Source organism: Jatropha curcas, chromosome 8 (assembly GCF_041381405.1).
Source record: "Jatropha curcas cultivar XTBG-Jc1 chromosome 8, XTBG_Jcur_1.0, whole genome shotgun sequence".
NCBI lineage: Eukaryota > Viridiplantae > Streptophyta > Magnoliopsida > Malpighiales > Euphorbiaceae > Jatropha > Jatropha curcas.
The window spans coordinates 13,331,217-13,354,598 of NC_143158.1; the positions used below are offsets into that span (position 1 = coordinate 13,331,217).

A 23,382-nucleotide genomic window follows, 5' to 3' on the forward strand; every position below is an offset into this window, starting at 1 on the left:
ATAGAGAATTGGCTTATTAAGGGACCCTTGAACCTCGAGTATGGATATACCTAACCACATGTGAAACAAAGAGTTTCGTGTGGGTCCAACGGTACGCATACTCATGGGCCACCCCCAAAAGGATTAGGGATGGTTTGCGGTAATAGGGAGGACGCTTTGGCTGTCCGTCGACATAATCAAAGAGACCTGCCGATCAGCGCTACTTGCTATCCAGACTCGGAAGTTTGAACAGAGAGAGAAGAAATTCATTTGAAATTCATTTTTTATGCAATGGAGAAAAGGATTCTCAATCGTGCAAATAAATCAACAAGTTAAAATGTTTTAATTAAATTGTACAATTAAGTCCAAATTCTCTTCATCCCGTATTCTTAAAGAAAGAATACTGGATTCATGTCAAGGTACCCTGCAAAACAAAGCATAGTAACATAATACCCTAAAGAAGGGTTGGTTAGTTTACACAACAATTGTGGTCCTCTTCATGCAAAATGATTGCATGTTGTCCTTAGCAGAGACACCAAACTATGAACCCCTTCCCAAAACATAGGCACATGATGCATATGGTAAAGGACAGAAATGCACGTGAGTGTGTGAGTCGCCACCTTGTTTAATTATTTTAGGGTAAACTAGGAAAAAACCCTAAGTTGACTCCAATTTTAATTAACCTAATTATTAGATTAATTATCCCAATGTCTAAGGCATGGTGTGCAAACCCGAGGTGGATCCCGAGACCATGTCATGTTGATGAAGTAACCAAAGAATGCATGATTTATAGGGTGATTGATGTAATTTGGACCAAATGAAATGTTTATGTGATTTTGACTTACCGCTCGGGGTTAAATCCCTAACGTGCCTACGTACTTCCGTTTGAATGGAAGATCAAAGTCGACGTAGTTCGATAGGCCTTTTTAAAAGGGCTTTGAATGGGTATGCTTAACGCATGAGTGTGTGTATGCTTTGTGCATTTTTGTTTAGGCATTTTGCCAAAGAATTGATTGATTTGATTAGGTGTTTGTTGCCAAAAGTTTGGGCAATTTATTGCCAAAAAATTGATGTTTGGGCTTTTTATTGCCAAAAATTGATGTTTGGGCTTTTTATTGCCAAAAAGATTGATTTAGGTAATTTGCTTGCCAAAAGATGATTATTTAGGCGATTGTCGCCAAAATTGATTATTTGAAGGCTTTTAGCCAAAAGATTGATTAATTTGAAGGCTTTTTGCCAAAACTTTGATTTAAGCGATTTGTCGCTACAAAAAGATTAATCTTACTTATAGGCAATTTGTTTGCCGAAAGTGATCAACTGAATTGCAATGTAGGCAATTTTATTGCCAAGAAAGACGTGTTTAATTAAGGCCTTTTAGCCACAATTATTAATTAATTGGACTTAAGTCGAATTGTTCGAAATAAAGGCGATTATACCGTAGCTATTAATTAACTAGGCTTTAGCCAATATTGTCGGAGTTTGGCATGAATACCACGATTATTGATTAACGGGGCATCTTAGCCTAAACTTAATTAATTGAGGCAATTTATTTGACTAATTCATGACGTGAATGCATTTATGCAGTTGTAGAGTTATTAGGAGTAGAAGAGAAATATGCATGAAGTGCTAAAATTAAATGAGTAGAGTTTTGTTTATTTACCTGATTTAATCGACGGCCACTTCTTAACTCCAGGTTAAGCTCCTCGTTAAGGGAATATTAATTAATTTAAATTTAGGGACCAATTAACAAAGCAAGAAAGCAATAAAGCTAAATAAAAAATGCAGAAAAGCAGTAAAGAATCGCAAGGAGCGTAAGGGAGAAGGAGCGTCCGTCAACACAGACTGAGTGCCTTGAAAAGAAGACATCGGGGCCAATTTATAGGCAAAAAACGGACTGTTGGGCGGCCTGGGCCGCTGGGGCTCGGTGGCCTAGCCGCTGGGCTCGGCGGCCTGCGCCGCTGGGGCTCGACAGCCTGGGCCGCTGGGCTCGGCGGCCCGGGCCGGTGGTTTTGCTGATTTTTTCATTCCGGAGGTTTTTCCGGGAGTTCCGGACCTCCAAAAAATATTCCGGGACCATTTCCGTGATCCTCGTAATTTTCCGGACGTTTCAAGTACCATATTGGCATACTTTCGGTGAACTTTCCGAATGGCCTCCGGCCCGGCCGGACTGTTTGCAGTCCGGGAAAACTGGCTCTTTGAGCTTCAAAATTTGGGTATTCACACAGTCTAACACAAATTGTTGCTCATAGCCACAAAACTAAACATAGAGCATAAGCTAGCTAACAGAATCATATTCTCTAATCTCACAATCCTCTAAAATAGTTTTAGAGTTTTTTGATTTTCCATTCACGTGGATACTACTAGAGGTTGGACATTGGATGGCTTGTGGTTTGTGACAACTTAGCTGCGTAGATCGAAGTTTCGAAGAATCTACAAAAGATGTATTCTTCTAAACAATTTTATTGCTTTAATCGTTTAAACGAATCCCTTTTGGAATAATTATTTTGTTATAATTATCTCTCCACTGCGTAATTTTGATATTGAAACCCAACACTTCTCACGTCTGCGAATCCTCTTTAGCTCTTCTTCCATCTTCTTTTTGTTCTTTAATAGCCCAGGTATAATCTTCTTAGATCATATGCGTATTGCAGAATCAACCCATTTAAAATTTAGGGTTTCTGCAAAATGGTTATCCAAATGAGATGAAATTGGAGTAAACCAGGAAGAGAGGAACTTACCAATTGAGTTTCGCATGCAATAAAATGCCTTCCAAGATTCCACTCCATCCATAAAGTCCTAACTGGACATTGCATTCCACACCTATAGTACCAAAATTCTATGTGCTTCATTCTCAATTTTTACCAAACTCAGAGCAATAATTTGATCAAACGGGAAAGGAGGAAGAAGCAAATAAAAGCACACATTTGGTCGTTGCATTGTTATAATTATCTCTTTCTGCCGCGTAATTTTGATATTGAAACCCAAAGCTTCTCACGTTTGTGAATCCTCTTTAGCTCTTCTTCCATCTCCTTTTTGTTCTTCAATAGCCCAAGTATAATCCTCTTAGATCGTATGCACATTACAGAATCAATCCATTCAAAGAAGTCACACCCATAATTTCTATCAGCCTTAAAAAAAGAAGAAAAAAATTTAGGATTTCTGCAAAATGGTTATCCATATGAGATGAAATTGGAGTAAATCAGGAAGAGAGGAACTTACCAATTGAGTTTCGCATGCAATAAAATGCCTTCCTAAATTCCACTCCGTCTATGAATTCCTAACTGGACATTGCGTTCCACACCTATAGTACCACAAGTCCATGTGATTCATTCTCAATTTTTTCCAAACTCATAGAAATAATTTGATCAAACGGGAAAGGAGGAAGAGGCAATTAAAAGCACACATTAGGTGGTTGCATTGTTATAATTATCTCTTTCCGCTGTGTAATTTTGATATTGAAACCCAACACTTCTCACGTTTGCGAATCCTCTTTATCTCATCTTCCATCTCCTTTTTGTTCTTCAATAGCCCAGATATAATCCTCTTAGATCGTATGCACATTGTAGAATCAACCCATTCAAAGAAGTCACATCCATAATTTCTATTAGCCTTAAAAAAAGAAGAAGAAAATTTAGGATTTCTGCAAAACGGTTATCCATATGAGATGAAATTCGAGTAAACTAGGAAGAGAGGAACTTACCAATTGAGTTTCACATGCAACAAAACATCTTCCAAAATTTCACTCCGTCCATAAATTCCTAACTGGACATTGCATTCCATACCTATAGTACCATAGTTCCATGTGCTTCATTCTCAATTTTTTCCAAACTCATAGAAATAATTTAACCAAATGGGAAAGGAGGAAGAAGCAAATAAAAGCACACATTAGGTGGTTGCATTGTTATAATTATCTCTTTCTGCTGCGTAATTTTGATATTGAGACCCAAACGTTTGCGAATTCTCTTTAGCTCTTCTTCCATCTCCTTTTTATTCTTCAATAGCCTAGGTGTAATCCTCTTAGATCTCACGCACATTGTAGAATCAACTCATTCAAAGAAGTCACATCCATAATTTCCATCAGCCTTAAAAAAAGAAGAAGAAAATTTTGGGTTTCTGCAAAATGGTTATCCATATGAGATTGAATTGGAATAAACCAGGAATAGAGGAACTTACTAATTGAATTTCGCATGCAACAAAACCCCTTCCAAGATTCTACTCCATCCATAAAGTTCTAACCGGACATTGCAATCCACACCTATAGTACCAAAATTCCATGTGCTTCATTCTTAATTTTTTCCAAACTCAGAGCAATAATTTGATCAAACGGGAAAAGAGGAAGAAGCAAATAAAAGCACACATTTGGTGGTTGCATTAAATGAGGGGCACAAGGGGAGAGTTAAGTTTTATTACACGTGGATCCTACGTTTCATGAGGATGTGTTAAAAAAATTGACCATGTTAGCGCCAAAGCATTATAAATGGGACCCACAAATGTCAACATGTGATGCTGGCAATCCAATTTCGATTGAAACACTTAATTAAAAAATTTAAAGAGTTTAAACACACTTGATTAATAGTGTTCTTTGTTCAGACATTAAAAAAAATCGAAAATTTAAACACTAAAATTAATATTATCCCTTTCATATTTAATTAATTTTTTAATAAATTATATAGACCAATCTCAACTATGATTTTAATAAATGTTCATACAATAGTTTTTATATTTTAATTTACATTTTACGCTTTATCCCGTTGAACAAGCTGGGAGGCGAAAACGACCTTATTCCCTCCTAATAATATTACTAATTTTCCGCGACAAAGTTCAATAGGGTCGCTAGATTTCAGACGCGTATACATACCAATAGTATACTTTTCGCTGTTTTGGTCGGTGAGTTAGACTTTAGCCCGTGATTTACTCTCAGACTTTTGCCTCTCCGACAGCTTCAAATTTCCGACATCAACGTTCTGTTCTACCCACATGTCGCTCTCTTTCCTTCTTCCTCCCTTTTTTGTTTTTTTTTTTTAAATACTGTGCAAAATATCGAACTCTTAAAATATCTGAGTCTGGGTTATTCCGGTTTAATCAGTTTGAGCAAGTACTTACTGAGAGTGAGAGAGTTATGCTGTTTAGTCGTGAGATTTTGAATTTCTTGGTAAGGAAAGATGTGAAGAAGATACTTAAACGCAAAGACAGTGATGCTGGGGAAAGAGGTATTTGTAACTCATCCTCCATTTTCCTAAATTGTTTTTCCCCTTTTCAATGTATATTCCCTTTCCTTGTTCTTTCTCCCATTTCACTTGCTACTGTTACCGTCTTTTTCGGGGATTTGGTCTTGGAGTGTACTTATGTGCTTTAATGTCACTAACTGGTCTCCATTTTAGGGAGAGCATTGGAAGAATTGCGGTCTTCTTTGTTGAACAAATTTCGCTTGTCTGAAAATCCAAAGAGACATGAGCAACGTCTATGCCATCCTGTTGTTGCTCTTACATTCAATTTCTTTGTTGCTATCAGCATTATTTTCATGAATAAATGGGTAATTTATATATTTATTTTTGGATGCCTACAAAAATTATTTGTTTCCTTTCAAATGCTTAAGAGTTAATATCTTTTGCGTTTTTGTTTACTTAAGGTGCTTCAAGGAATTGGGTTTCATTTCCCTATATGCCTAAGTTTTATTCACTATTCAATAAGTTGGGCACTGATGGCCATTCTGAAAGCCTTTTCTGTTCTTCCTGCATCTCCTCCTTCAAAATCATCTCTTTTATCCTTGTTTACTCTTGGCTTCGTTATGTCTCTGTCTACTGGCCTAGCTAATGTCAGCTTAAAGTACAACAGGTTAGACATGTTATTCCTATTTTTCTTTGATTATGTATTAGCCATTGCAATTTTGTATTTAATGTTTTTTTTTTTTTTTCTCAGCGTGGGTTTCTATCAGATGGCTAAGATTGCTGTTACACCCTCCATTGTTTTACTGGAATTTATATGGTTCAATAAACGGGTGTCTTTTTTGAAGGTAAGTTTTAGCTACATTTTTCCTTAATCCAAATACAAATCAGAATACCTTTGAGAAAAAGAAAAAAAAAAAAATACACATCAGAATATTGTATTGTCATACAACTACTTTTCAAATGTTCAATTTCAACTATATGATTGAGTCAAGGAATGTAGCACTTTTGTCAATCAAATGGTAAACTGGTGAGTGGCTTTTTTGCCATTTGGATAATTGTAAACTGTTCTATGTTTGCCTTTGTGTTTTATCTGCACGGTAAAGGATCTCTGTTTAAGTGGTGGTCATGTTTGAGTTGTTTGAGAATGCTGGAAGCAAGTTGTGTATTTTAAGTATGGGTTATTGCTTCTTGCTACCAAGTTATCCATTGAAGTTCGTCATATTCTTATTTGTTTAATGGTTTACCTTGAAGATTTTGATTATTTCCCAGTGTTGATCCTTCACTAAACTACATCTGAGATATTGGGTTGGGTGTGTAAACTCGTTGGATGTCAATAGATTCTTTCTTGCACATGACTTAGAGTGATGAGATTTACTTTGTACATAGAGTATCTATCATTTGCATATTAACTTCTACTGAGACTTTCCTTTGGGATCTCTGCTATGAAATCTTTCAGGTGATTTCACTTACAGTTGTTTCTATTGGTGTTGCTGTGGCTACAGTAACTGATTTGCAATTCAGCCTTTTTGGTGCTTGTGTAGCATTGGCGTGGATAGTTCCTAGTGCTGTCAACAAGATCCTCTGGTCCACTTTGCAACAGCGAGAGAACTGGACAGCATTGGCGTATGTGACATAATATATCTAACTATTCATCCTTTCTTTCTTGAATTGGATTCAACTCTTCTTCCTGTTACTAGATTATATCTAACTTGAGCTCTGAATTCCTTGAACAGATTAATGTGGAAAACGACTCCAATCACTTTGTTTTTTTTGGCTTCTCTGATTCCTTTCTTGGATCCCCCAGGTGTCCTCTCCTATCATTGGAATGCTAATAATGCATTGTTGATCATTGTGTCCGCTTTTCTAGGCTTCTTGCTTCAGTGGTCAGGTGCTTTGGCCCTCGGGTGAGCAACTTCTCTTCATTTATTTCAACCTTTGATTTGCTCAACAAAATTAGTTTACTTTCGTGTTTTTATGAAATTGAGAGGTTAAACAACATAGGGAATGAATGACTTAAAGAATGATGAACCTGATCGTTACTTGCATTCTAGTTTCTTTCAAGTTGGCCAATGTAGACGGAGAGTGATCATAACAATTAATTGCCACAGTCGTCTCCTAGGCTACTGTAGTTGATCAAAGGTGTTTGAATGTGTAAATGCTTACCAGAAAAACCAAGGGGGAATATGTGATAATTATTATCAAAAGTAAATTACTTAGTTGAAAGTATATTTGTTTTTAAAGAAGGACCAACAAGTGTATTAGGCATTAGAGAAGAACAAGAAGAATAAGTAACACTATTTGTTTCAGATAAACCAATATGAGGCTAAATAACTTTTAGTGCTGGAGGAAGGAATGAAAGAACTAATATACTTGAATTACGAGTCATGTTCGAAGTAGTATCATGAATCTAGGAGGTAGGGCGGTGCTTGCAAAGTGGAGAAGGACCTGAAACTGTTGGTGGCAACATAGACTTGATGGACTTTGATTAAACAAACAAAGGAATATACCCAAAGCACCCTGTTGATGTCTAATGCAGTAGCTTAAACATGACTTAGGACTGGGAACCAATAGTACCAAGCTACTAGATTGAAAATTTGAAGTGAAAGTTATTGCTATACATATGGGAAGAAAGAAGGAAAAGTGATCTGATAACAAGAAGAATATAGTTATTGAACATTCTGCAACAACAGTCGTGGTCTTGCCTCTATTCAAAAAATTACAAAGAAACGATATTGAGAAATTCAACCTCTACCGTGACTCAAAAAGTTAATAATAGAAGTAAAAAATGAAGTGTTTAGCAATGTGAAGTTCATGAGGATACAAGTGGTTTTTGATAAATGATACTGACTACCACTCAAATATTCAGGTGCTAAGCCAAGAAAAATTTGGAGAATTAGGTTTTTTTTTAGTTAATGGATAACCTACCGAACCAAGAGAATCAACGGGTTCTTTTGCAAATTTTGAATGTAAAACGATGCATAATTGATCTTTTGAGTGTTACAAATTCTTATTTGAATGATCTTGAAAAGTTGCTTAATAGCAAGCAGTACTTTCTTCTTCTAATTATTGAATTTGGTTTCACGAAAGACTGGAGAATATTTGGAGAGACTCTAGCTTGAATCCATCACAAGATGAGCAAGTCAATGATTTGATTATTGAGTACCATCAGCCAATACAATAACCTGGAAGCACAACAGTTGTTAGCATATATAGGTTAAGAATGTCTTAACCATAAACAAGCATGAAAAAGATTTCCATAAGATGTGGTTGGAAAAATAAGAGATTCACTCACAGTTTCCAATATTGTCATGGAGAACGTGCGCATGAGTAAAGGAGAAAAAACAGTGTTGTTACATGCATGATTTGGGAATAGAAGTAGAAGATTGTGCTGCAGTTATTAGAGAAGGTAGGCCATCCGTAAAGGAAAAAAGAGATCAAAATAGAACAAAAAAGAAATGCCTAATGGGCAAGTTTACTCCACGCTTACTTGTTTGCAATTCTACTTTCCACCCCACATATGGAAAACCTTTTGTTCCCACCATTTCAAGGGATGGCTTCAAGGTTAACTTTTTATCATTATTATTATTATTATTATTTTAATTTAAAAGTCAGTTCACTATTGAACTCACGGTTGAAAATCATGCTTTTCATTAATGAAATACTGACAATTATCAACATATCATAAAACTTGGTTTAACTTGGTAAGTTAATTCCATGTCACTTGGTTACATGTACTGCTGATGAGGCCGTAGTCTGGAAAATTTATGATTGAAGCCTGTGCGGGAGCAAATTATTTTTGCAATAAAATTCCTTAGATGCATAGACTAAAGGGATACTCACTATACAAGGTGGCCCACATTTGAGGGCTTTTGGGAGGGTTGATGTATGCAGCCTTCAAAATAATAATAATTGTAGGAAATGTAACTCACTGTTGTTTGAGGCTCAAGTAAAGTGGTTTGAAGCTTGAGGCACAAAGCTAGGTGTGTGCCTAGTGAAGATTAGAGTTATGTTAAGTAAAATTGAGAAAAAAAATTTTCCTAGTTGAATAGTAAGGTATGTAATAGATCCTAATCACATATTCACATGCATGTAGTGGCTTGGATAAAAGGGAGAAAAACTTCATAAATCGAGAATCATGGTTGACTGAAACATGAGAAAGAAAAACCGAAAGAAAGTGATTGTTGATGGAGAAAAAGGAAAAATACAAAGAATTTAAGGGAGAGACTTGAAGAAAAAGAATTTGAGAAAACAAAAGGAGAAAATTTTGTTACAAGATGAACACGAAAAGATATCATGGGTGGAAGAGAAATATCATTGGAAAAGTAAGAAAGCAAAGAGAATAGGCTTCAGAGATATTTTTAATGCAGACAAAAAATAAATGAAAGATGTCTATTTGATCCCTCTATTATAGTGAAATACAATACTAAGGATTTCTGTTTTCAAAGCTAATTTATAATCCTTTTATTCTCACTCTATTAATCTGTTTAATTCTTCTGTTATTTTAATTATTAAAACTGAATACATTTTCCATTTTACCTTTAATATGGGACTTAACTGTTAGACAAAATTAAATTGTGGGTTAATTATTATTTAATCCCTCTATTAGTTTCTGAAAATAGAGGCCTTTGCTAGTGTATTTCATTATTATAATTAACCCTTAAAAAATGTCACACATGCCTAAGCCCAAGGCTGGTCTTGAGGGCTGTGGCACTCTTGCGGAGATTGTGCCTCATCTAGGAATAGGCCAGGCAAAATACCTATGCCTCGAGGTACCTTGCACCTGGGTGCAACTTTAACATCATTGGACTGACTAGTATATGTAAATACATCAAATAAGGCATTGAGTGCATTATTATTTATGTTCAATTTTTTTTTTTTTTTTTATACATGGACTTTTTCTAAAGGCAAGGGCTACTAGCCCAACATATTCACTATTGTTAGTCAACTTTAAATAGAACAATAAGCAAGAGATAAAGATCTAACTTTATGACTAAATATAGTATAGTGTGGAGTCTCTAGTGTGAGGTACATCCAGTATAAAAGTTAGTTGCTTACATTCTGCAGTTATAATGGCTGATTTATCTAACTATGTATGCACTTCTGGAAATATTCTATCTGGAATAATTTCCACAATCTTCCAGTGAATAGTGATGTGGTAATTTCATGGTATTGGAAAGGTAATGAATGCATCCCATGGTTTGCTTGAGTTTCCGTCGTTGAAATAGTCTTCGGTGAATGTTTTAGCAGAAGATATTATTTCTCGGATTACTTTTGAGGGATCAATAATTGGTTGTCTATGGAAGATTATCTTAACTTTTTCTTGTGACCTGGGATTTTAATCAGCCATCTTCTATAAAACCTCTCTGTGACTACATCTGATTCTGAAGTCCTTAAGAAATCTGATGCCTGTATTGTAGGAAGGAACACACACACATCTACATGCCTAGGGAAGTGTACATTTGTTAGAGAAGATTGTTATCATTAAAATTATAGAAAATCCATCGCTAGTAAAGGTATTCAGATCATTTTCCTTAGCTTACTCAATATAATCATGCTACTTTCTGGTGTGTTTTCACACATTATCAATATCTGGTGTGTATGAGACGAGATGACCATGTGAAGTTTATGCATGGGATGCAATTTTATACTTAAGCTATTATCATTTAGGTGCCTTGTTTTATAACTTGACAGGAAGTAATGACATTCAAAAAGCATTAGACTTGAAAATGTAATGTTGGTGGTATAAATTTGGTCAACCTTGAGTCTCATGTTTCTAAATTATTATGTTCCTTCAATTTTCAGGGCAACGTCTGCCATTTCACACGTTGTTCTCGGGCAATTCAAAACATGTGTTGTGCTTCTTGGAAATTATTATGTCTTCGGCGCCAATCCAGGACCGACCAGCATTTTTGGTGCATTCACAGCTATTGCTGGTATGTCTGCTTACACATACCTGAACTTAAGCAGTGCGAAATCACAAGCCGGAAAAACATCGCCGCATAAATCATCTGCAACAAAGTCTAGGTTTAGTAGAGAAAATGGAGATAGCCATGATGGATATGGTGGGGAATCTGTGTAGGTAACATTGTTAACAATTTTTTTTGGTTGGTCCTTATTTTTTTTATTTATTTTTGGCATGCAATGGATCTCTAATTTTATGAGTAGGGGCAGTTTCTAGTTTGATTTCCATAGAGCTCTTTTAGAGTATCCACATACCATGAATCTGAAGCAAACCCGATATTGATTTTGTGTAATATAGATACTGAACTTCTGACAGAGGCATGGTGGTGAATGAGTCACATTTGTATATATTGATGAGTGTAGGTGAGGCAATAGAAATGCTATATTTGATGATTTCTGTTTTTGCTGTATGTGTCATTTTGTATATGCTAGTTTCTTTCATGGACCAAAAATATTATTTTTCCTCGCTTAAAAAAAAAAAGTTGTAGACTTGTGTTATCCTTTATTTGTCGAGGGACTTTTTAAAAAAAAGAAAAAAGTATTATTTAGGGATCTGAAGGTGAGCATTTGGTTCGAAACATATTCAATTGAACCGAATTTTTTATGTAAAATTTTGTCGAATTGAATTTTAATAAAATCAAAATAAACTGAATTGAAATTCTAAAAATAATTAAAAAACCGAACAAAAATAAAGTATTGAATTGGTTCAGTTCAAGTATTTCAGTTTTTTTTATTGAATTGTTTTAAAATTGAATTCTATTAATCAATTAAAATTGAATTGATTTAATTTGGTTTTAATATACGGCTAGTGTACCTATTATGCACCTGCCGGTTGTTACATCTACTTACAAATCTGAATGTCTAGTCAAACTAGAGCATGTTTAAGCGGGTGATTTTGATAAAAATTATGTTCAAAGAATGATTTTTCAATCGGATGCCAAATTAAAACTATTTACCATCTAATACTTGTCTTACTACGGAGAGAGTGTTTCGCTAAAATTACCAATTCAATTAATAATTTTAGTATAATAGAAAAGTTATCTCGTACTGACGTGCAGTCAGCAAAAAATAATTATATGAATAAATAATAAAAATTTAAAATTGTTGAATAACCTTTTCAACAAAACACACAATTCATTTTGTGGTTTTAATGCAAATATGAGATGTGACCATTAGTCAGTAAAAAGTACACGGGAAAATAGTGTTGTGTTAAAAGTCTACTATATTAACTAATAGTTTCAATAAAAAATATCCCCTCCCTCCTATTTTGTTTGTTTGTTATTTCTCTTTTGACTCAAAATGTTTGTAAGGTTTCTAAATTTAAATATGTAAATATTTTTTTTTTTATAATAACTTTTATGATTTGTTCATTAAATGAAAGACTTTAATTAATATTTTAATCAGTTAAGGTAAAAAAGGCATGTAACTTTTATTGACTAAATTTTTAATAGGCGTATTTTGTCAAAACCATGCAAACAAAATGGAGTGAAGAGAGTATTTGTTTAATTTTTTCATCAAAACACGCATCATCTTGTGATTTTGATTCGTAAATATTTTAAGTAATAAAAATATAAGTTTTTTTACACAGTTACAAATTACCAAGAACAATAAAGTGTTTCGAGTTGAACTTGTATTATTTTAAAAATGTTTTAATAACTAATACATGAAAAATTATTTATATTAATGTCTACCCATGTATTCTTTTATACCACATCTTAAAGGTCTCCTATTACGATGCGGGTTTAGGTGTATTGCATCTTCTCTAATGCCTTCATATGCTTCTCCATGCTCAATATTTATATTGACACTCATGCGAGGAACTTTCAAAACAAGGCAACTTGGCAGAATGTACTTTCGGAGCGGCTATTTTGGGATATCTACAGTAGGACTCCATCTCACATCCTACTTTCCATAATCTTGTCCGTTCATGGATGATAATAGGTAATTCTGATCGGCAAAAATTTTTCAAATTCCTGGAATATGGCCCATAAAAAATGTGTCATGCTTTGCTTGGTAACATTCAGGAATAATTCTTAATGTTGTTGAATGATCGTCTCTTACCATACCACATAACACCATTTGGATCTACATACATATCAACTAATAAAATGTCATCTTGTTTAGAAATTGTTTAACGTTGCATGGTTCAAATTATAACTATTGTGAAATATAGCATGTTATAAATAATATAATTTATTTAAACAACATGCATATTTAATATATCACAAATTTAATTTTAGTTGAAAAAACTCCCATAAAATTAGCAAAATCAATATATTGCTAGTAGTATTAATGCAAATTGATTGCACCAAAACCATAAGATGATATGTGTATTTTGGTTAAAAAAATATTTTTAATAAATAAACATTTTTAATTGAAACTATTAGTTAATCTAGTGCGCTCTAAATAAAATATAATTCTCTCGTGTACTTTTTGCTAACTAGTGGTCACATTTCATATTTACACTAAAATCACCGAATAAATTGTGTGTTTTAGTGAAAGGCCATTTGACAATTTAAAATTTTTATTTTATATTTGAAATGAAACCATCATTTGAATTTTCAATATAAAATAGAAATTATTGTTCATTCATATAATTACTTTTTACTGACTGTCTATTAATACGTGTTACGTTTTTCTATTTTGTGATATCTACAATAGGCCTCCATCACACATCTTACTTCCCATAATCTTGTCCATTCATGGATGTCATTATATATTTTTAAAAGACCAAAATTTTTTAAACTCCTTGAATGTGGCCCGTAAAAAATGTGCTCTGCTTTGCTTGGTAACATCCAGGAATAATTCTTAATGTTAGAATGATCATCTCTTACAATACCATATTAACACCATTTGAGTCTACATGCATATCAATTGACAAAATGCCGTCTTGTTTAGGAATTATTGGACATTGTATAGTTCAAATTATAATTTTTTGAAATACAATCTGCTACAAATAATACAATTATTTAAATAACATGCATATTTAATAAATCACAAATTTAATTTTAGTTGAAAAAACTCCCATAAAATTAGCAACACATTCATAAATCATTTAAATTAATATATTAACTAGCAATAATAATGCAAATAGATTGCATCAAAGCCACCAGATGATGTGTATTTTGGTGAAAAAATATTTTGAGTTAATAAATATATTTTTTATTGAAACCATTACTTTACCTAGTGGACTCTTTATAAAACATAATTCTCTCGTGTACTTTTTGCTGACTAATGGTAAAATCTCATGTTTGCATTAAAACCACCAAATGAATTGTGTGTTTTAATGAAAGTTCATTTGACAATTTAAAATTTTTATTTTATATTGAAACCACCAATTCAAAGTAACTTGTACTGACAGACAGTTAGCAAAAAAATAATTATATGAATAGATAATAATAATTATTTTGCACTGAAACCGCTAATTGAGTTGGTAGTTTTCATGCAATACTCTCTATCAATAGTAGAAAAAACATTAGATTGATATATAATTTTTATTTGGCATTAAATTGAGAAATAGTTTTTTGAAGAACATTATTTTTGTCAAAAGCCCTTTAAGTGGCGCTTCTTATGAATAAAAAATCTATAAACTCAAATTCTCTCTCTTTCCAAAGTAATTTCACCTAAATTTTACTCCTTACACAGAATCTAAAATTTTGATTGGAATGCACAATCTAAAATTTTGATGTGAATGCACCAAAGATGATGGTATTTCCATTTGTCAACTAACATCCACCATATCTCACTTGTTCTTTACTAATGACAATATTATTTTTGGGAGAACTTCTAAAACTAAGGTTTAGTCGATTTTGCAAATTATAGCAAGTTATGAGAATGCATTTGGACGAAAAATCAATTTAGAAAATTCAAAAATGTTTTTGGCTCAATGTTCCACTTGTTTTTTAACTTAGCTTGCATAAGATCAAAGCTCAAATTGGAGTCAGCTTCTAACTCCTCAATCAGCTTTACCTTTACCCCATTTTGCAGTTGCATTAAGATTTTTATTCCCTATACGTCTTATAAAAGTGTGTTATGGAGTTTCTATTATAAATGTAACCCTATCAGGTGTTAGGGAGGCATGAAACCTAAAATGGCACTCTTGAGCCATACAAATGACTCTCTTACTATCATTTTTTTTATTATTTTTGTCAAGTATCCTCTTTTGACCACATAATCTCTTAGATCTTCCCTATAACTCTCTACATCTATAAAAGCGTCTTCTTTCTTGAACTCTACTTCACCCTCTTGAGGAACCACAATGACATTTTTATACAAATTCTTGAATGGCTATGTTCTCTTTCTCTTCCTCTTCCTCCTTATAGTTTTTTCATCATTAGGACTATTGTGAATTAGACTGATTATTGCTCCTTCATCATAAGAGTCAGCCTCCTCATTTGCATTTCCAATGTCAGTTTGAGCATTAGCACTTGCATCTTCATCTATTAGACTTTCTTGCTTAGTATCATCTTTACTACCTAATAATGTGTAATCATCACCAAATAACTGACTATCATCAGCAATGTCTTTAGCTGCTGGTGCATTATTCATCACACGCTCAACCCTCTCCCTAAATTTATAGACATGCTCACTTGACATTGCACTTCCTATGCATTTTCTAATCAACTCTGTGTGTTTTGTTTCTCCCATTTAGCAGGCCTTCCTCTCCTTTTTTCCTACCCAATCCCCCCATATACCCTGCATAATTAGACTCTTCTTCTGATAATTGATCCCAAACATGTGCACTTGCTACCATTTTCTGCATTTTGTACCTTGCACTTGAGAAGCATTTTCCTCTTCCTCAACAACATTTTGCCTTCCTTAATAGCATCGTCACCCACATTATCATAACCATTTCCATCACCCTCATGCATACCCTCATCAACATTTACACTCTCATTTTATCCACTCCTTTCCCTCCCCCACCATCAATTCATCAACATTGAAAAACACTTTACCTCCAATACTACTTTCTAACCCTCCAATCACCTCCAAAGAAGCCTTCCTTGCTCTCTAAGGCTAAGTTCCAATGTTATTTGCCACTTGACTTTGATGCTTAGGGGCATGACAACATCCAGCGGACCTTCAACTCTCACCACCCGCAATGGCACAACCGCAGTCTCCTTAAACATCTAAAGTATATATCATCTTCATTCTTTATATGCTGATATCTACTCCAGCCTTAATTTCTGTAAAGGAAGTCCCAATTCCAAATAATTGACATACATTGCAGCATATTCAGATAAGATAGTTTCTTAAGCTCAATACAGTACATAAACTCTTTCTCATCTCCATATCTAACCTTCAATGTATAGTATGAGGAAGAACCATTTAATACACTGAAAATAAAGTGAAGGCAACATTAGAAGATTGTTGTAATCAATCCATTTACTTTCTATATGTGTAAAGCCTAAATATTGAAGTTTTTCACTCTAATGCATATCATAACATAACTCAGCTTCAAAATCATACTCTTTTTTCAATTGTACATGTACAGAAGGGAGAAAAGAACAAGATAACGTACTCAATTGTTTATCTAATGAAAAACCTATCAATTTGATGTTGTTCTACTACCCACTTTCAAATTTAATGTCATAGTGTGCAAGACGGCGAATTTTTCAATAGACATGCTTAAAACAAGAAAAAATTTAAAAATTGAGCCTTTAGATTGAAATTGGGGCACAAAAATGATAAAAAGTTGATAACTTATCATTTCTTTACCTTTCAATGTAGTTTGAGTATGATACTACACTCCATATGCCCGAAATCAGCTACCAATTTACAAAACTCACTAAGTTTACTCAAAATCTTTCAGTGGTGAAATTGAGAGTGCAAAAATTTGGTCTAGTGAACTATCACGTCTCTTACAAGTGACATTTCAGTTTCCCTTCATAAGAATGAAAATAGCACTTCATATTACCTAAGGGTATTTTTGCCTTTTTCTTTTCATTTAATGACAAAACTACTCAAAATGGACGGAAGAACTATTTATATAAATGCAAATATAGAAATGTGCTGGATATGCTGCTAAAAAGCGGTGACTACTTAAATAATTTAGCCAGAAATTAGTCACGAAATAATTAATAATTTTCATATAGTTTATTAAGAAATTGTCATATTTTACCCTTCCTTCTTCGGTGGGTAGTTTAATTTTTTATGTTGATTATTTATAAATGTTTGTCTGTAAATGCCATATGATTTGTCGTTGCGTGCTTTTAAAAATCTAATCAGTTTGGGTCATGGATGACATCAGTGCAATGAGATGCATCTAGTGCACGACATGCAATTAAGAATAATGTGACGTGAAAGCCAAGGAAAAAAAACGAAAATAGAACTCATCTTGGATCCTTGAACTTACCGTACCTCGTTTATAGCACCATCATTAGTCAACTCTCACATGTTGATGACTTCATTTTTCACACTAGAAATTTATTATTAAAAGCTTGCAAAAGTTAAACTAAGTGCACTAATTTTCACACTAGAAATTACTAAAATTGCAAAAAAGGAAAAAAAAAAAACCATTTGTTAATTTGTATAATTTTTTTTTCAAGACTAAATAATTTATTATGAAGTGAAATTTTTTTAACAAATTTCAAAACTAAATAATTTATTAATTATCATTTAGAAAAGACTTAGTTAAAGTGGATATATATATTTAGTATAGTATATTATTTTAAAAACCAAACATTTATTTTCTATTTTATTTATTATTTAAAAGTGATTTCTAATATTAGTACAGAAATATATTAGGTAAAATTTAATATTTAAACAATATTAATTATTTAGTTATCCTGTATAAATGAAAACACACTTATCTTTATTATACTGCAGATAGAACAATAAAGAGTGACATTATTTTTAAAATAATAATTAATTATTTATTGGATGAATGAGTCCCAAGTATTTTCCTTGATATCAACTAATTTATCATGAAAATTTTTATTTCCTAAAACAAATATATATATATATATATATATATATATATATATATATATTAACGTTACGGACTTGAATGTTAAGAACTCAAGATTAACTGTATAAAACGTGATAAGATAAGATCAATGACAGATATATTTTTCAGAAAAAAAATACTGAACTATATTAAAATACCCTTTTATCTCATAATAAATGTACTACTTTCCACTAACTTACCATGTACTTATATATAGTAAATAAAAAATAACATTGAAAAATGAAAATTAAATTAGATGATGATGCATTGATATTTCCAATGGTGGCCAAAAATGGTTGAGGCACATTAATTTTGTCTCTCTGCATGCCTTGTTTTCTTGCAAGTTAAAGCCCCAGAAGCACGTAATATAATATTGTAATCGGCAACGCAATCAACATTCCGAAGATAACCCTGCAATTATATAAAAAATTAATAAAATTAAAACTTAATCGATGTCTTTTGTTCAAGAAGAAATTGTTCTTTCATAGAGATTTAAATGAGAGATGAAAAGATACCCTCAATAATAATAATAATAAAAGAAATGAATAATCTCTTATTGTAATTTTGCATTGGTGCTTTGTTCATTTAATTATAAAGTGAAATTGTATGTGTATGTGAGAAATAAATAATGGATAATGGTGAAATAATAAATTAACTTACGCAGTGCTAAGTATGTCAGCGTGGACATTGTATTCTTTGGCAAATACAAATGGAACGATTCCTTGGGGAAGAGCAGCCTGCCAGTAGATTTAATCAAATATTAATACCAGAAAAGATTGAATTAAAAAAAATAAAATAATATATAGGAAAAATATTTGCTTATACGGATGTATATTCATTTTTCATTCACCTAATTAGTATTCAATTGTTATTTAAAAAGATTATCAATTTTATTACTATTTTTTATTGCATTTCTTTCCCAATTAAAAGATACCCAATTGTGCATATCAAGATATATACTAATAAAAAGTACCTGTATGACTAGACAATAGATTTATATTTAACTCTCCTTCACCGATATTTCAAAAAGAAAAAAAAAACACCTAATATAGAATGACTTAAACTCATTTTATAGACTTATTTATGGAGTAAACTAATAAAAAAATAATTCTTTTTAAAATAAGGGCATTTTTAATAATTCATTGAAAAAGAGATAGAGTAAGAATAGTTTTCAAAAAATTTCTACTGTAATTGCTTTGGCCTATAAATAGACGCATAAACCGAGTAAAAACAAGTTTTATTTTCATAGAATCTTTTTTTTCCATTATGTTCTATTCATAACTATATGCTCCCTAATATCCAAATGTCACTAATTTTTAGTTACAACTTCACTCTAAACAAGTTTTATTTTCATATAATCTTTTTTTTACATTATGTTCTATTCATAACTATATGCTCCCTAATATCCAAATGTCACTAATTTTTAGTTACAACTTCACTCTAAAGAATTTTAGGCTTATCTTTTCTCTTTTTCGCATGCTCCATTATTAAAGTATTACATTTGTGAACGGAAACATCTAATAATATATGATCATATCATAAGGGTCTTTATCTGTGTGTATATATAAAGTTGATTTCATAGAAAAAACTTACTTAGATCCAGTCAATGTCCCTACCTATGGATCAAACCAATGAAATTTAATATTCTTATCAAAACGATGGCATTTCTAATCATACATTTGAAAAAAAAAAGAATAAAGTCGAAATAATTTTGGAATATCCTGAATTTTATTTGTTTAGTCCATAGATGGGAATATAGATTGGGTCTAGGCAAATTCTTTTCTGATTTCATAGCATACATCCAGGCGGAATTAAGTTTAGGAGGAGGAAGTATGAAAGTTTTTTTAAAAAAAAAGAAAATCACTTAAGGAACAATTATTGTTTAGATTTGAAAGATTATTCTTTTACCTCCTAAAATTTTAAAAATTATAATTCTCGATTCCAAGTTGTAAATTCAACATTTAGACATGCATAGTTAGTCATAATAAAATGAAAATAATATATAATAATTGCAAACCTGGACAATGGCCACATGTAGAAGAGTGCCACGAACACCAATAGCAATGGAGGTTGCAGCAATCACAGCTGGACCGGTCAAAAACCTTACAGCCATAGCAAATGTAGCCACAGATTTTCCACATGCCACAATTTTTGGTTGCAAAGCCATGAACAAACCTGTTTATGCAATTATATATACATTAAACTCAAATTAACCATCATAAAATAAATAAATAATTAATTTTGAAAATAACAATAACAATAATAATAATAATAATAATAATAATAATAATAATACCTAAACTGAACATGGCCATCCCTAGACCTGTATCTGATAATATTGATATAGATCCTTTTACGATTGAAGGCATTTGAATGTTCCACCTGTATGATATGAGAGACCAAATTACACCCAAAAGGCTAGAATATGTGTTTGGGTTTCTTATGAGCTTCCTCCAAACCATGATGAGTATGAGTCTCGTCATCACACTTGCCGGAGGCATTTGCTGTCTTTTTGATCCACCCATTTCCATTTTCTTTACTCCATTAATATTCTCTCTGTCTACCTGATCATCCCTTTCCGAATTCATTTTTGAGGTTGTTGATCCCATGTTTTCAATTAATTCCTGCATGGCTGCCACAAATGGATGAAGCCAGCCATTTAAAATTAGGGGAATTAAGGGGACAAATGGTTAAAGATAATAAGAAAGTAAATGCAGGTGCTCAAGTTCAAATCCTAGGAGTAAAGTGGATTTTAACTTAGACTATTGGTCAACAGTTTTTTTACTAAGTAACTTTTAGCATTTTGACCAATTAAAAATACTAAATGTTATTTTTTCCTAGCTTTTTAAGTAACTTTTAGCATTTTGACCAATTAAAAATGCTAAAATACTAATTTTTGATAGGGTTTTGTAACTGTGTTTGAATTTAGATGCTAAGATAGCATTTTATAAAAAGTTAACTCATTTAACATTTAGTTTTTAACGTTATATAAAAAAACATTCAAACAATCTACAGCTAAATATTACTAAAATAGTTAACGGCTACTAAAACAACTACTCTTATTGAATAGACCCCTCGTCTTAATCTTAAAAGGTGCTAAAATTGACTACTAAAAGTATTAAAATTATCTTAATCTTTTATAATTCTCACCTCTTGAAGCAGCAAGGCTAGGAGTTTCTTGTTGAAGACCAAAGTCTGTAGAGGCAGACCCATTAACTGCATGTCTGAGATTCCCTTCAGAAACTGGTGAGGCACTTGAGCTCCACACGAACATATGGAGCTCCTTGTTGTTGCTGTTGTTAGGCGTCACTACTGAACCACCATTAGTTTCCTTCTTCCTTGGTCCAGTACTACCAGTAGAACCTGAAAACATGGGATTGGGAAGTGGGTATGCAGAATAGCCATTAAATAACTCACCACTCATGCTTCTCGCTCCTCTAGTTTTCTTGCCATTATTAACCTTGAGCATTTCCTCATCGAAATTTGAAGTTCTAGGAGTGGCTCCTTTTGAAGATTGCAAAGAAAAAATATCTCCTTGAAAACTATTTGTGTATCCATGTTTTGGACTTGCAACCTTGCTTGACAACATAGCATAAAAATCTGTCTGGTTAAAACTTGAAGCTCTTGGCGTTGGCTCTCGAGAAGATTGTACTGAATAGATCTCAACACCGGTTAGGTTGGAAGCTCTTGGTGTCATGGTTGATAGTCCATGCGACTTGTTAAAGGAGGAAACCATTGAAGATGCAGAAGATCTTCTAACAACGACATGAAGTTTACCATCATCCCCGATCTCAGCATCGGCTTGTAATGGTTCTCTACCATTAAGTGAAACAACATCAGAATCAACTTTGAAGGAGGTAATAGATCCAGCTGTCTCAGGGAATTGGTCAGAAATTAGTAACTTGGCTCCTCTGTATTCAAACATGAAGAGCATAAGAGTATACCAAATTACACTTTGCAACACTACAATTTGAACCATAAGACTTCCAGAGAAATCTCCATACATGGCTTTCAAGAGAGGAATACCCATGACCAGAGTGTTTGGGAGGGTAGAAAGAGAGAAGAGAGTGATCATCCATTCAAGACTTCCATTTTTGCTAAAAGCTTGCCAGAGAAAAAGAGCAGCAAGGATCACTACTTTTTGGAGAGAATCGGCTGCAATGAACCGATAGTTCATGGCATATGGGTCGTTTGATGAGATGAAATGGAAAGAGAGTAGTGGAACTGCGAACACTGCCACGAAACGGTTAATACCGGAGCATTGGTCCGGCGTGAAGATTTTCCACCACCGAACTGATCCATAGGCTAGTATCATAGCAACATATAGAGGCACAATAGCAGCAATAACATCGTAAACATCTTTTCCGTTGATCATGGCTAGTTACTGCCTATCAACGAAGAAGGGGAAGAACTGTGCGAAAGATGAGAGAGAAAAAGAAAGGTTTGCACTTGTTTCTGGACAGGGAAATTAAGCACTTGATAATTTGTTTCTCTGGTAAAATATGTTTTGGATTAATATTTTAACTCCTTCCAAATATTCGGTAAAATCGTTGATTCATGCATGAGATCTAGTTTCATTAAATTATTTCCTTTTGAACATTTTATTAAATTATTCGGTTATTTCATCAAAAAGTATTATTTTTATTTATGTCAAATTATAATATATACTCCATGTTTTTAAAACCATACTGACTAGTTGAGTGGATATTATGACTAAATCGTGGTTGGACCGGATCAATTCAGTTTAACTGAATATTTTTACTTTTTTATTATATAAGATTAAGACTCAATCTGCTCCTTGAACTTAGACACCATATACAATTTGTCTAAAAAACTTTTTTATACAATTTGCCCCTTAAGCTTGCACCAAAATCAAATGCCCAATTTTTTTAGAAAAAAAAATTTTTATATTTTTTTAACTAATAAAAAATTACTTAAAAATTTAAATTTTAAAAATAAAAATTATTTTAAAATATAATAATAATTATAAATATTTACAGTATTTGATTTTAAAATAATATAAGAAATATTTGATTTGTAAAAAATTATAGAATTAGAAAAGATTTGATTATATTGAGATATTTGGTTAGAAAAATATTTATTACTTTCTTGTTTGATTATTTTTTAATTGTATTTGATTTAGATTAAATATTTAATTACTTTTTTAATCATATTTGATTTATATCAAATAGTTTAGTTTTTCGGATAAAAATTAGACTCTTTGTGCTTTTGGTAAAAGTTTAAGGGATAATTTGTACAAAAAATTAATTTTTGGGTAAATTGTATATTGTACCTAAGTTCAGGGGACAAATTGAGTTTTTTTCC

At 32.6% G+C, this 23,382-nt stretch overlaps 2 protein-coding genes across 2 annotated transcripts; one reads left to right on the top strand and one right to left on the bottom strand.

Annotated features, from left to right (window-relative positions):
• The first annotated feature begins 4,809 nt into the window (after positions 1 to 4,809).
• On the top strand, positions 4,810 to 11,501 carry LOC105629685 (Nucleotide/sugar transporter family protein). Its single transcript, XM_012211315.3, has 7 exons — positions 4,810 to 5,189; positions 5,361 to 5,512; positions 5,609 to 5,814; positions 5,899 to 5,992; positions 6,604 to 6,770; positions 6,881 to 7,051; positions 10,950 to 11,501. The coding sequence occupies exons 1-7, from the start codon at positions 5,099 to 5,101 to the stop codon at positions 11,224 to 11,226; spliced, it is 1,158 nt and encodes a 385-aa protein (XP_012066705.1). The 5' UTR covers positions 4,810 to 5,098; the 3' UTR covers positions 11,227 to 11,501.
• Positions 11,502 to 18,202: 6,701 nt separating this feature from the next.
• EIR1 (Auxin efflux carrier family protein) lies at positions 18,203 to 22,537 on the bottom strand. Its single transcript, XM_012211304.4, has 5 exons — positions 21,208 to 22,537; positions 20,354 to 20,689; positions 20,075 to 20,232; positions 18,718 to 18,794; positions 18,203 to 18,468 (listed from the first exon to the last, which is right to left on the bottom strand). The coding sequence occupies exons 1-5, from the start codon at positions 22,430 to 22,432 to the stop codon at positions 18,402 to 18,404; spliced, it is 1,863 nt and encodes a 620-aa protein (XP_012066694.1). The 5' UTR covers positions 22,433 to 22,537; the 3' UTR covers positions 18,203 to 18,401.
• Positions 22,538 to 23,382: the final 845 nt, after the last annotated feature.

Coding starts and splice junctions, on each gene's coding strand:
- LOC105629685 (XM_012211315.3), top strand. CDS start 5,099: ATGCTGTTTAGTCGTGAGATTTTGAATTTCTTGGTAAGGAAAGATGTG. Junction 5,513..5,608: donor TTATTTTCATGAATAAATGG/GTAATTTATATA, acceptor TGTTTACTTAAG/GTGCTTCAAGGAATTGGGTT. Junction 5,993..6,603: donor AACGGGTGTCTTTTTTGAAG/GTAAGTTTTAGC, acceptor GAAATCTTTCAG/GTGATTTCACTTACAGTTGT.
- EIR1 (XM_012211304.4), bottom strand. CDS start 22,432: ATGATCAACGGAAAAGATGTTTACGATGTTATTGCTGCTATTGTGCCT. Junction 20,690..21,207: donor TAGCCTTGCTGCTTCAAGAG/GTGAGAATTATA, acceptor CATTTGTGGCAG/CCATGCAGGAATTAATTGAA. Junction 18,469..18,717: donor GCTGACATACTTAGCACTGC/GTAAGTTAATTT, acceptor ATATAATTGCAG/GGTTATCTTCGGAATGTTGA.